Raw genomic sequence first — 15,057 nt, 5'->3', positions numbered from 1 at the left:
AATAAGTGAGGTTATGTAGAAAGGCACTGATCTCATCTGAACAACCCTGTCAGATCTGACACCTACCCTGGCTTGTTTCCCCTTCACTTCCTATGCAATAGGGTTCCAACAAAGTCTGAGGAGCCCCCAAAGAATAGCTCAAGTCCACCCCGTATCTTTTCCAGCCCTCACTGTCTGTATCTCTTATATAGTTTCTCTTCCTCCCAAGGGAAGAAATTATGAGGTACAGAAGGCACTTTGGCCATTCTACTTGTGGTGGGGACCAGGATCCAAGGTCAGAGTGTTGTGGCAGCTCATCTATACTTATGACTTTCAGTAGGATCTTGGGACTGTTTTGCCTTTACTTTCTAGAAGTCTCTGTGAGACCTGTCATGACAAATGGACCCACCTGAGAGTATGTGTGCATATGTGCATGTGTAAAATGTCTCTCAGTGATGTGGACTGACATGTAACCTCAGAGTTTATTCCTTCTCTAGGTAAGGTCATATCCCAAGGTTCACAGATGAGATCCAAAACTACTCCACCCCAAGGAAAACCCCACAGGCTTGCTGGTGCACCAAAGAGAAAGGCTGCCTCCCTACCACCCAACTCCCAGGTCCCTTTGCATATCAGCTCTGGAGAAAAGACCTACAAGCCTTAGCTGTTGAAACAGCAGGAAAATCCCCGTGCACCCAGGAAATGAGGGCATCAGTGGCTCTAGTAGTGACCATGGGAATCAGGTTTCAATATTGTTTCTGACTTTCATGCCATGTGATCCTGGTGAACCACCATTGAACCTTTCTGAGTACCCAATAAGATGAGGAAGCATTTTAGGAACCTAATGTATCTGGGAACGTCTCCATGAAACCAACCAATGGGACATATTGTAAAACATCTTTACTAGCAGAAACTAATGTGTTAAGAAACTTCTATGAAAGAGTAATAGTGAAACAGGAAACAAATCGTGGGCATCCTGGAATTGTTATAGCTTTAATTCTCTTTTCAAATCTTCCAAATAAGAGGTCTGATCCAGTCATTTCATTAGAAAATAAAGTGTTTATTAAGAAACTATACACTGAACACTCCTATAAGTCTCTGTGGAAACACAACGCCCCATTGTCATAGCACAAGGTGAAGAAATGGCAGAATAAAAGATGCTGGAATGGATGGAGCCTGGAGGCTGGAAATGAGGTCATGATTTACAACGATTAAAAACATCATCCTCAAGCTTACTCCTTAAAGCCACACTCGGGAGGAGAACTGAACCCAAGGGGTCAGCAGGGTGTGATGGGGAAAAGCCTGACATGGAGCCACAAGGAATAGGGTGAGGGGAGATGGAAGGGGCTAGACAACTACACACCCGGGCCCTGGAGAAACCCTCAGCCTCAAGTGGCATTACAGAGGACACTCCAGGTCACAGGTGAGAACTTGGAAAGCTTCGTGTTTATAAACCCCATGGAGGCATCTTTAACATCAGGCCAGCAACCTGACATGAAGAACTACTTTCCACAGGACCCAGGATCATTAGCTCCCAGGTAAATTTGCTAAATTTGCCAAAATCATAGTCTCTACCTTCCATGGCTGTGCAACACTACCCCAGAACATACTGGGTTATATGATTTATGTTGTCCCAAGAATTCTCCTCAGAGTGCTCCACATTCCTTCCCATAATGGAGACCCTCCTGGAGCTAGGGAGAGCTGGGCCAAGCCAGAACATACTCAGGTATCAGAGCTTCAAGCCCTGCCTTTCTTATTAAGCAAGGGACTGTCATCCCCTTCCCTCTCCCCAGAGGGTCAAGTTGAAAGTGGGTGAGGGACAACCCCCTCTTTGGGAGAGGATGGCTATGGAGTAAGGCATGAGTGAAAGCAAGCAAAGTGAACACATATATCGACCAGAGAACAGGGTGACACTTCCATCGGTGCCATGAGAGGGGCTGGAGGAGGCCAAGTTTTACTTCTCTTCCCCTTCAGTTCATCTTGACCTTGTCATGGTGATTCCATTGGGATCCAAAAGTTCTCAGAGTCAAGAATAAGTGGAAGTAGGGGGAGAGAGCCAATCCCAGGATCACGGGCTAGCAGGTGGGGCCTTGGTCCCTGATTCCCTTGGTCCCTTGTGGTCCTAGTAGGATGGTCAATTCATGGACAAGACCTCCTGTAGGCAAAACTTGTCAGAACTGCAGCTCTAGGGGCCCAGGAGGAGTCAGGAAAAATCTCTTTCCAAGGAACTTTCTAATATCGCACTCACTGTGAACCATTCCAGAGAGAAGAGGAAGGAGGGGCCAAATATGTCCATTAAAAAAAGGTATTTTTCTCCACAACAACAACAAAAAAAAAGACTGGCTTCCATTCTTCCCTCTGAGACCTAATCTGTTGGCAATACTTGGGCCTGGCTCCCCCTCCTCTTACCGTGCCACCTCCACCTCTGCTTAGGAGCTCTCTGTGACTCTTCCCCACTGGAGGCTGCAGGGCGACGAGATCACTGAGAGAACAGCATGGAGACCCCACGCTTCCAAGCAGGAAAGTGAGGCTGGAGCACGGCTGGACTTCATCAGGCTTTCTTGTGATGGTTGGGTCAAGAGAATGGCTAGTGTGTTTAAAAGATGGCTCCTGGTGCTCAGGTTGTTAATTCTCTTTATTGGCTCTAAAGATGTTGGCAGGAGCTGCCTCGGAGGCCGCAGAAAAAGGAACACAGTGATGACTGGAGGGAAGGGGCAACCTGCCAGTGGTGGATGGAGACATACCCATCTCAGTGGTGGTAAAGGGTGCAGGGAGCACCGGTGGTTCATGCAGTTTCTACTTAGCATCCCTGGATCCAAAAAGAACAACGCCTAGAGCTTCCAACCTCTCAGAGGGCCCATCCTACCAAGGTGACATCAGAACAAGGAGGCTTAAAAGGAGTTTTTAAAAGCCATGACGTCCTTTGCTGAAATAAACATTGACATCCTCAACATAGATACCATGGTTAAGAGGCTTGGAATGTCCGGAAAGGCTTATTGGATTCAACATAATTTCTCTGAAACCTATAAAAAACAAAAAGAAAAAAAAAACAGAAAAACAGAAAAAAGCAAAATAAAGTAAAAACCAAAACCCCCAAAGAAGATCAAAACTAGGAGGGAAGGAAACAGAGAGGGAACTTGAAAAGTGCATCTAGAGATATAGATAGGTATATATTGGGAATAGCTAAAATGAATTGCCAGCAAAAGGGGAGGATAAGGGGGTGGGAGTGTAACTTAAAACCAAGCATGGTCAGAGAAATTGGAAACACTCCATTTTGCTGCAGCTGCCACTGAACCGAGGAAGGGAAGCAAGCATAACTTGGGAGTTTGGCCTGGGACTGTCATGGAAGAGGTAGAACAGACTTATCTAAGGGGGTCTTGCTATATGAGCAGGTTTCTGGAAAGAAGAGATCCCGACCATGAGCTTCTGGGGAGCTGGGAGAAGGGTGTGCACACTAGGGTTCCCAGAGGAGACAGGGAGAATGCTATGCTCTTCTAGAACCCAGTCTTAGGGATCTAATTCTAAGAACTAAAATTTCATACCACTTCGAACCACACCAGGAGGTTGGGGTCACTATAAACCCAAGCCTACAAGCTTTCTCACTGACTCTGTGCCTTATGTCGCCAGTGCTATGGAAGGCTTGGGAAATGATGACTGAGAACTCAGCCTGTAGTTCCCACTTTACAGGGGATGGAGGAGTGAGTAGCATCATTGGACACAAGGTCATGGGCTGCCTCAAGCAGGGAGGGCTTCCAAGACAGCTTGCTTGCTTTCTGGCCACATAGCCAGGGACAGAATTAGATGTCCAGAAATATGGGCATTCATAAACTCCAGAAAGGGATTGTTCAATCAACCCCAGATTTTCAAAATACCTGTAGAGTTGGGGAGTGGTTGGGGGTGGGTGAATGGAAAAATCCCACCTTTCTAGGAAAGCCATATGCAGGAATGCAGAGGACATAATGGGACATTGAGTATTAGGGGATGCATGATTGGGACAGCCTGAAACAGAGGTCAATTGCACTGAGACTTCCCCTAGACTCCTGCCATAATATGATCAAAACAGGAATGACTGGTTTGGGATGTTATGGTACCTCTTTCTTCAGGGAGTGAGGTCAGATTTATGAAAATAGAGGTTATTCTCTTGTTCGTGACATTATATTAAGAGGGAAGCTCAGTTTCCCATGGAATGCTATAGCTGTTCTGTGCTAAACACCCAACAAGTCATTGCTGGAATGTGAGAAAAAAGGATGGGAAGCCAAAAGCCTGGGCAGCTTGCTAAGAAGACTTATGACACCCCTGCCTCTCCCCAGGCCATGGTCCCCTCATGCTACATGCCTTACCTAGACCCTATGAAGCTTCCTTCTCTGAGAGAAATTCCTCTCATCTAAGGGACTTGAGTACCAATCCCATCCTAGATAACTAGTCATATCCCAGCCTTCAGTAACACATGGAGGTTTTATGAGTCTTTGGATCTTAATGATCAAAGCTAGTAAGGAGAGGGGTCTTTACTGTATACAAAAATGTTAAAGGAGTTAACTCACCATGTGTCCTTGGGTAAGACACATCCCCACTCTGGACCTCAGGTTCCTCATATATATAGTGAGTTGATGGGACTAGATGGTCTCTATTGTCCTTCAAGTTTAATATCCCATGATTGTCTATATTTGAAAAGACCCCTGGCAGAAGAGGCAGATATGGGGGTATTAATGGTCAGTACTGAACCCCAAGTGCAAAAACTTGGGGAAGTTATCTTAAATGTTAAAAATGCCAGAAACAGAAATCAAGTGTTCCCAGCACCTGTCACCCACACTGCTTTGCTGATTCTTTTTTTTTTTTTTGTACAAAATCTATTCATTATCCTGAGTATCACATATCGGTATTACTGAACTGATCAAGTTGGAGTCAGGGAAGAAATATTTGCCATCACCATGAATTCTACCTGACCCTTTTCTTAACCTGTGTGTCCATTAATCTCTTTACTAGGCCTGAGCAACCCAAAACATTTCCATTGTTATCATTCTGTATGCCATTCCTGGGCTGGGGAGGAAGAGTTTTATGACTTGGGAGATGATTCTATTGGACTCAAAACCCCTTTTCTGGCTTTTTATGTCTCACAGAAGAAATTCAGTTAATGGCCGAGAGGAAAGTGACATGACAGGGATGACGATGAGATAGTGGGAGAGGTTCCTTCAAATCTTTCTCACTTTTTTCAGGGAAAAAAACTTTGGAACAACAAAAGCTGCTGTTTCAATGGAGACTCTCAGACCACAGCTCCTATGGAGGAGGTATCATTCCAGCTTCTGAGAGAGAACTCTAGAGGCCATACACATCCATGGGCCAGGGAAGGCACCATGTCAGATCCATTACAGGCTAGGGCCAAACCTGCCTAAGTCCCTGCCAAGGTCCCTAAAGCTGCCTCCTTAAACATGAACCCATTACCATATGAGCCAGTATCTAAAGTTTGTTTTCTCTGGAACTCTTTCCCAGGTGGAGCCCATCCAAGATTCTAAAAGCTAAAGTCTGATAGCTAGCATATGAGGCACCACTCCAAACTCCTGTGCCCCTTCCCCCTTCCTCATAACAACTCCAGAAAAGTAAGGAAAAGGCATGTGCTCAGAGGTGGTCAGGGAAGACCAGGGCCACAGGAGACATTGGAACTAGGCTAAATGGGCAGCAGGAAGACCAAAAGGAGGCAAGCACGTCCTAAGAAGGCCATGCCCACTGATGGCCCACCAACCCCCACAACTAACTTCTGTTAGCAGCTGTCCCCAGAGCCATCCAGCATGAAGAAACTTATGGGCCTTCTGTAATTCAGAACAGAGCCTGCTCTCCAGGGATTGTCTAAGCATACATTTCCTGAGAAGCCTGCCAGAAATTCTAGGATGTGTTCGGGAAAGGGAAAGGAGTTGTAAGGGATGAAGCTAGGGAAAAGGAGAATGGAACGCCCTTAAGATGGGGAATTGGAATCAACCCCAGTGAGCCAAGAGCAGCTTAAATATTCATGGGCAAGTCCACTGTCCTCACTGCAGCAAGGAAAGGCCAGTTCCCATGGGTGTGCAATGCAAAGAAAGCCCAGGATTTCAAATCTCTGTTTTCCCACAACTGCATAAGCCCCAATCATCTCTCCCTGGCTGAGGTTTCAACCCCGCACTCTGACCAGCACTACCAGCTTTCTGGCATCCGCAGTGAACCAGCATCTCTCTTGTCTCCTGCCCACACTTACTTCATATAACTTTAGTTTCTCAAAACCTCTCCTGTCCCTGCTTCTTCTTTTTGCTAGCTGGCCTACTCATAATGTGGTTATTTTAGGTACCATATAGAGAGTGCTCCATTGGATTACTTCCCATTACTCCCCCTTCAAATGTAATGTCAGCTTAAAGTTGTTAGGTCACAGGAATGATAAGCACTTACATAACAGTGGCTACAAGATAACCACTCTATACTCCAGAATTAGTAGCTCATTATTAGGGAAACAGGCCTAGACAATCCAGGAAAGAGAGCCACCCTACAGCAGGCAGAGTGCATTCTTGCTATAGTCGCCCACCTTTCCTGAGGATTAAAATGTTATTGAGCCATGTTTCCAGCAGACCTAGGATGATGAAAGAGCCTCCCAGCAAACCCCTATCATCAGATATACCACTGATCACTCTAGAGTCCAAAGATTCATCATCATGCCAGGCACTGCGTACTATGTACAGCTAATTGAATATCCCCCAGCAACCTCAAAAGTGGGTGGTATTAATTCAATCCTAGTTTCAAAAATCCCCAAGGTTATTTTGTGGCAGTTTGAATTGGAATCCAGATCTTTCTAACTCCAAAGTCCTTGAAATGACCTTCCTGGAAATAAGGTCCCTTTCTGAAAACCAGTACCCAGGAGGAGGTGTTAGACAATCAAAGCAGTGGTTACAAGAACATTTGCCATTGGAGAGGAGACTGGCCCCGCCAGTAAGCCTTCAGCAGAGGGCTGGCATTTCCTTTCCTCACAAACAGCTTATCTGGCTGGGAATCCACACAGTCTCCTGATACTATACCATTCCTTTCACCTGGCATGTACAAGGCCAGCTTTTCCCTGGGTCCCCACCACCCTCACAGTAACATGATGAATGGACAAGACTTTCCAGTAAGGAATCCCAAATTCTGTCTAGACATTAAAACCCCATTTGGATATTATTTCTGGAAGTTCAGCCTAAGAAGAATAAGAATTAACCATTTTCAAGAGGCAGTAAGGAATCTGGAAGGAAGAGTCGAGCACAGTGGTGATCACAGAAAGGGTGGGAGAGCTGAGCACAGTGCCCGGGGAACTCTGTCCAGTGTCCTTACCTAACCACTGTGTGAACAAGGGTAAAGAGAATTGTTCACTGCACTGAAGAAAAGCTCCTCCTAGACAAACGCCTCTTGCTTCATTGTCTGCCTAGGTATGGTCCCTCCACAGCCAGGGGAAAGGGTTCACTAAGCAGTTCTCAGAGTCTCTGGGATATGGTTATAATTGCTTTGTTCTGGGTCTTTACTCCTGGTAAGGCAATTGCTCTTTTGAATCTAAGTTCTTTCTTCTCTTGTCATCAAATTCAATAAAAGTTTGGAGGTGATGACTCAAGTGGGTGAGTCTCAAATCTCAGCCTTGCTGGCTGCAAACTGGATTGCTTAAAACACACCTTTCCTTCTATAATTTGAGCTAGTAAGGCTACCCATAGGCCATGTATAGTCCTAGAATCAATCAATCAATCAATCAATCAATCAATCAATCAATCTCTCAGTTTCTTCCTCTGTTCCTTGGGCTCCCATCCTAGACAAATGCACCTTTATTTTTTTTTTTTTTTGAATTTTTACTTAGTTGCCAGCACTTAAAAGTCAGATTTCACAGTTAAAATATCCCTGTTTGTAACTTTCCTTGAAAATCTAACAGTTCTGGCAATGATGAACTAACATTTCTGCACAGTAATAATCAGCTGAAGCAGAAATGTAGCCATGCACCGTGGATCAGGTGTATACTTGCCAGTTCACCGTGTTCCCACCACCCCCTTGTCCCCTCCACCCCTTCACTTATTTACAAAACACACATGATTAGTCTTCACACCTGAGTGTGATAATTAATAATCATTAGGCCATGGCTTGGCTATTGGCTGTACATTAAAAACCAGGGAATGTCATTCAACACCCACTGGGTTTCCCTTTAGTATAAAACTAATACTCCTTCTAGATAAGGAAGGTACTAGCAGAGGAGTAAGCTTATCATCTCACAGAAGGGAGACAGCATGCAAACATGGCTTTATGAGTGGGGGCAGGAGGTGCTGTGTTCAGAAATAAGTTCTCAGGGCTAGAAAGATAGCTCAGCGGTTAAGAGCCCTGACTGCGCTTGCAGAGGACACTGGATTTGATTCCCAGCACCCACATGGCAGCTTACACCTGTGTGAAACTCTAGTTGCAGGGGATCTGATACCCCTTTCTGATCCCTGCAGGCATTTCATGACACGGATACACCTACCTACATGCAGGCAATACACTCATACATGTAAAAAATTTTTAAAAATAAGAGCAGTCGGCGTCCCTATTCTCTATTGGCAGTTTGGGTAGCCCCTTCAGAGGATGGCGTGATAAGACTAGGAGGTAGGAACTGGCTAGGCAGTTAGGGTAAAAAGACCCCAAAGAAACAATGGACTAATGCTGAGAAACAAACACTGTTTAAAGTTACAGAATAGGTAGGTGGTAGACCTGATCAAAACACCTTATATGTATGTATGAAATTCTCAATAAAATTTTTGTAAAAATTTTAAAAAAGAATATTGTATAACTGTAACAATTCAACTGTAAAACTAAAAATTTACAGCCAATTTTGAAAAAGATACATCTTAGCTCAGAAAATTGTTATTGAATATGTCAATGATGTTGTAATGAAATGCTTCTTCTAAGTAGGTTGTTATTAAATAAAAAATTAACTGGAAAAAAAAGAAATCCCTTGGCATTTTATATATGTAATTTCAGTGAACTAGGAAAAAAAAAAAAAGAAATGAAGTTTTCCACTAGAAAACATATATTGGGGCTGGCAAGCTGGCTCAGCCGCCTGAGTTTGATCCCTGGGAGCCACACGGCAGGAGGAGAGAATCAGTGTTCACAAGTTGTCCTCTGAGCTCTACACATGCATTGTGGAATAGGCATAACCACATACATACATACAAATACATACCCAATAATTAAATAAATATAATATAAAAATAAAACATTTTGGGAGCCACTGAAAATGCCACTGCTAGGAATTAATGTGGTAAATGTATCATCCACAATTCCTGACATGTGTAATGCATGTAGAAAATGGTCCTTGGGCTTTTTAATGCATATCTTTTATTTCTTAGGGTATGATTTGACAGGTATTCCTATACCACTATAATATAACAATGTCTTACAAAGGGCCCTATAGGGTATTAAAAGGTACTTGAGACTGAAATATCCTTGTTGTATGCTCCATGGATGAATGTTGAACTCAGACCCTGGGCTTAAATATGGAGTACCTTTTCCTATAAAGTAGAATTGATACCATTGGGAAAATGTGTGATGAGATTTCCAGGCTCCCTGACAAGCATGGCCAAGTCTGGTTCTAGCTGGGTGAAGCTGGCTCAAAAGGAGCAAGCTGAGGCTAAAGGCAGCCCTCATACAACTATACCCAAGGAAGTCAAATGGGAGGGTAACCATGTCTGAGTGAGATAAAAGTACACAGACTACTGAGATTCTTAGACATAAGCAGCCATCCCTGGAAGAACTTTGAAGGTTCACACAGCTCATCCATAAGGAGTACCTGAAGGGGGAAGATGTGCTGAAGGACAGCACCATTGGCATTACTAAGACTATCCCAACACTAGGCTGATCCGGGGTGAAAGGAGAGAAATGTTAGTCCCAAAGAATGTAAAATTTCTTCTACTTGATGATATTGTAAAGCACCTTTCAGAGTCCAAACACTCAATACTTTGTTGAGAAGTATTATTCATCTGACAGAAACCTTCTTTACTCTCCTCAACATTCACTGAGCATCTTCTTTTTGTACTCAGTGGAGACGAGAGAAAATCTCAGGTATTAATAATCCATCATCATTTCTTTCCTTCGCTTTATAATATCTTTTATGTTCAATATAGTTTTTTCCTGTTGCTTGATTCTTTGGACTCTTTTCACATGTTTAAAATATCAGAAAAGTATGGAGACTATCAGAACTCTGAATCCACTGTCTAGCATTAAAAATGTATAATCTTTTGGTATCTTCTTTTCAGATTTTTGAGGACAGCCTATAGTATAAGCATGGCAGAGAACTCACCTGTGTCCATCCATCACCCTATTTTTCCACACCAGCTATCTACTGCTCTGAAATACATGATTGTCACTTACAGGCATTCTCATCTACCTACATCCATAGCCAAATTACAGTACTGTTTTGCATATTATTTAAACTTTAAGACGAAGTTTTCTTTGGTTTTGTTTTGTGAGACAGAGCCTCATACAGTCCAAACTGACCTCAAACGGGCTACTATACAGCTGAAAAACATCATGGTTTGAGTGGGAAATGTTCCCCATAGGCTCATGTGTTTTGACTATTTGGTCACCAGTTGATGGTGCTGTTTGAGAAGGTTGTAGAACCTTTAGGAAGTAGAGCCTTGCTGGAGGAAGTACATTATTGGGGGCAGACTTTCATTATATAGTTCATCCACTTCCTGTTCTCTCTCAGCTTCCTGTGTGTAGATGAAAATGTGATCAGCCAGCTTCCTCTTCCTGCCAGCATACTTTCCCTGACTGTTGCCATGCCCTTCCCTGTCATGCCGGACTCTATTCCTCTGGAACCTGCCAGTCAAAATAAATCCTTTTTCTCCATTAAGTTGTTCTTGATTGAGGGGTATTCTATTGCAGCAACAGAAAAACAATTAATGCAACGAATTCCTAATCCTGTGTTCCTTGAATTCCTGATCTCTCGTATTGTGACATTACAGTTGTACCACACCACATCCAGCTGAGCAGAACTCTTTTGTTGATGCATGTAGTCTTCAACCACGAATTTTATTTATTAATTTCTGTTGATGTTTTGTTTTCCTATAATGCTGAGGATAGAACCACAGGCCGTTTGAGTGGTAGGCAAGTATTCTACCACTGAGCTATATCCACAGCCCTCCATTCATTAATTCTAATTGATGGAGTTCATTATGATAATATACTACAAATTAGTTGCCAGTTTTATCAACTGATACTTGTTTTATCTATTTTTCCATTACTCCCAATTAAAGCTGAAATAAATGTCATGATGCAAGTCTTTCTATGCACTTGTGGAAAAGTTGCTCTAGAAAAGTAGTTAGCAAACTTTTTAAAGTTAAAAGGGCCAGATAGAAAATATTTTATGCTACACAGCCCCTGTTGTCACTACTGAATTCTGCCAGTACAGTCTGAAAGCAGCCACAGACAAGTAAACAAAGGAGTGCATCCCAGCAAAACTTCATTTACATGAACAGGCAGGAGTCAGATTGTCTCGCTGCTCAGAAGCTACAGTTTGTTGACCCCTGCTCTAGAGCCTTGTTTCCCAAAATGCAAGCACATGAAACCCACAACTCCAGGTAGGAGTCTGGTGGAAATCAAGAACTTTCCAGGTTACTGAATGGACACCTGCATTTGAGCAAGCTATACAGGTGATTTCTATGCACAAAAGCACCTTTAGAGGACATTTCTTTAGAGTATATAAATCTTTAATTTCACTCTATCACTAAAAGTTTTCCCAAAGTTGAGAGTAACTCATATTTCTATAATTATTAAATAGATGAACTTCTTATCCTGTATTTCCATATCTAACATTATTGAACAGTTTTCCCTCCAAAGTGATGAAGTGGTAGAGTTGTTTCCTTGTAGTTTCAACATGAATCTCCGAGGCTGTACATCATCTCAAATGGGGTTTCCTGCCTATTTACAAGCTTTTTTCATTTATATAAACATAGTTGTTTATACAAGGTGGGAAAGGTTTATGCAGATTCTTTGTTGGACGCGCACATTGGAATGTGTTCTTGGCGTTTCCTTGTCTTTTTATAATGGGACAAGTTTTTATCTATTTAAATCAATGTACCCATAAGCTGGGTATGGCAGTAAATACTTGGAATTCCAGCACTCTGGTGGTTGAAGCAGAGGATTTCAACAAGCCCAAGACAAGACTTGGCTACAAAAATAATAAAATAATATATTTAAATGTATTAAGCTTTCCTTTTATGCTATTTACAGTCTGTATTTCAAGAAATGTTTCCCTCCTCAGGGTGAAGTCTTATTCTCTTTTTAGATCCCTACATTTTATACATCTCCCTTATAGAAGAGTTCTAAATGCTTTATGTGGAGACTCCCCAGTCAGGGAGGTAGAGCTTAACTCCCTCATCTTAAGTATGCTGCTATTGACTTATATCTTAAATGTGTGGAAAGTCAAAGGGTGTAAATAAGCAGTGGAAAACCTGGCAAACATGGTGCCAGGTGATCAGGATCAATATCCTAGTGGTTAGCCATATGCTGTACATGTCTATCTTGATACAGTGTGATAAGAATGGTACTTTACCTCTGTGGTCTTCCATCACTCCAGTTGACAAACCTAAAGTGACAGACATTCTACATATAACCTCACCAATGAGGCTAAGAATACCTGGTCACTAAATTCAGTGAGATACCTAGGACAGAGAAAGGATATTGATGGAGGGAGAGGAGTTTATTCAACAGAGATGTACCAGCACTAGATTCTTACTTATAATGACTGCATCATTAGGATAGAGGATTATTTTAATAGCAGAAACTGGGTGTGGATCACAAGGGAATTCACTGACTATTACTGAAACTTTGCTGAATACACCAAACCAGTTTAAAATAAGAAATCAATTTAAATACTTTATTATTTTTTATTTATGTGTATGAAAGTATTGCCTACATGTATGTAAGTGCATCTGTGTCATGCAATGCCTTCAGAGGTCAGAAGAAGGTGTTGGATTCCTGAGGAACTGGAGTCACAGACAGGTTGTTAGGTGCCGTGTGGGTGCTGAGAATTGAACTAGGGTCCTCTGTAAAAGCAGCCAGTGTTCTTAACCGCTGAGCCATCTCTAGTCCCCAAGAAGCTAATTTAAAACAAAAAGCTCTATTTTTTAATTGCACCCAGATTTTATAAGTTATTTTGTGACTGGTATGAAGTAACACTATCCATTTACTTTGTTGAACAGTTTCACTTTTGCATACTGATTTCAATGACATACACAAAAATTCAGATTCCTATATATTTCTGTCTGTGTATCTATCAATATACTGTCACTATGTAGCTAAGGATGACCTTGAATTCCTGATCCACCTACACCCACTTCTCAGGTACTGGCCTTACACATGTGTACCACTACCCTGAACAAAATGATGTTTTCTTGAGTTGATGCATGCAGTTTTCATTCTTTTTTAAAAAAAAAATGCTATTTTATTTTCTTGTAATGCTAGGAATGAAACTGAGAACCTATACATACATTACATGCACACGCTTGTATTTCAGAGTCCTAAAGAATCTCAGGGTACTTTGACTCATTTGATTTTATGGGTTAGTTTCTGTAAATTGATGTGTTTTTGTTTATTAAAGAGTCGCCAATCTTTATCTTCCTAAGTAAATGATAGGACATGTTTTTAGGTATAAACCTTCAAAAAAATCTGCTAGGATTTTTATTGGAATTGTATTTAGTTTACAGGGCTGAGTAAAAATCAACATCTTTACTATAATGGCTATTCCCATCATCGGTTATATGCCATAATTACTCTGTTCTTTTATACCCATTAATATTTTATATTTGTCCCATAATATAAAATTTGGCATATTTCTTGTTGTCTTTATAGCTTTTTTAAAAAAAAAGTTAGATGTTTTATTTTGGTATCAACACTATCCAATTTTTTTTTTTTTTTTTTTTGGTCTTTTTGAGACAGGGTCTCCCTGTAGCCCCAGCTGTCCTGGAACTCACTATGTAGACCAGGCTGGCCTTGAATGCACAGAGATCTGCCTGCCTCTGCCTTCCAAGTGCTGGGATTAAAGGCATGTGCCACCATGGCCAGCTCTATCCAATTTTTTTTTTTTAAGTTCTAAAAACTACAGTTCTGAAAAGATTTTTTTTTGGTGCATATTTTTTTGGGTTGTATTTTTGCCATTGTAAATGTTACTAAGTTAACGTTTTTAATGATATTTAATAAATACACTGTTGTTGCTGTTTTAAAACATTTGTTTGTTTGTTTGTTTGGTTGGTTGGTTGGTTGGTTGGTTGGTTGGTTGGTTTTGGGAGAGTATGCTATGTGCACATATGGAGGTCAGAGGACAAGTTGTGGGAATAGGCTCCTTCCTTCTACCATGTGGGTTCTGGGGATCAAACTCAATCATCAGACTTGCCATCAAGCATCTTAACATACAAAGTCATCTCACTGGCCCATTGTATTGTGTTCAAATAGACTCTGACTAAGCAGCTCAGTCTGGCCTTGAATTTAGTATGGTATATAGGCTGGCTTTGAACATGCAATCCTCTTGCCTCACCCTTCTGAGTGATGACATTATAGAAGTGTGTCACTGGAAATGCACTTATTTTATTGATCTCGTTTTAGCAATTTTGCACAATATAATAATTAGTTCTAATGGCTCATTTATAAATACTTTTTGCTATATAGGCTGACCATATCATTCACAATAAGGACCATCATCTCTCTGTTTCCAATTCTTTAATTTCTTTTCTTGTTTTATTGCATTGGCTAAAATTTCCAAATTATTATTGAATGAAAGCCATGTTACTTTGAGTAGAATGATTTTCCTGATTTTCTTTCATATTTTTTCCCTTTTCTGCTCATCACATTGACTAATTTGTGGTTTTTGTTGTTGCTTCCATCTAATCTTTTGGAGCTTCTAAATTAAATCTCATATTGGCTTGGAGCCCTTACAGGATAATGGTGGGGCTATAGTACAACAGTCTTCAAAAACTTTAGTGTCTGATCTGAAAGGCAGAATCTTTACATCCTCTATCTCATCTTTCTCTCTTCTCTCCTCTCTCCTCTCTCCCCCTCCCCTCTCCTCCTCTCTCCATTCTCCCA

General features: G+C 41.7%; 1 protein-coding gene across 6 annotated transcripts in view; it reads right to left on the bottom strand.

The window, feature by feature from the left end:
• Ntrk3 (neurotrophic receptor tyrosine kinase 3) overlaps positions 1-15,057 on the bottom strand; it is a 395,515-nt gene that overhangs the window by 102,094 nt on the left and 278,364 nt on the right. Inside the window, exons 13-14 of one of the 6 annotated variants that reach the window (XM_008852851.1) lie at positions 4,518-4,652; positions 1,016-2,999 (exon numbers count right to left, since the gene is read on the bottom strand). The exons of 4 other annotated variants lie outside the window; for them this stretch is intronic. In XM_008852851.1, the coding sequence (XP_008851073.1) occupies positions 2,881-2,999; positions 4,518-4,652 (254 nt within the window). In that variant the 3' untranslated portion in view covers positions 1,016-2,880. Of the gene's footprint in view, positions 1-1,015; positions 3,000-4,517; positions 4,653-15,057 lie in introns of those variants that run through there. One more of the 6 variants, XM_029555913.1, reaches the window with a different exon arrangement.

The sequence above is a fragment of the Nannospalax galili genome, unplaced genomic scaffold (assembly GCF_000622305.1).
Source record: "Nannospalax galili isolate Female #2095 unplaced genomic scaffold, S.galili_v1.0 scaffold185, whole genome shotgun sequence".
NCBI lineage: Eukaryota > Metazoa > Chordata > Mammalia > Rodentia > Spalacidae > Nannospalax > Nannospalax galili.
Note: the sequence above shows the minus strand (reverse complement) of the source record. Positions and strands in the feature narration are given on the sequence as shown.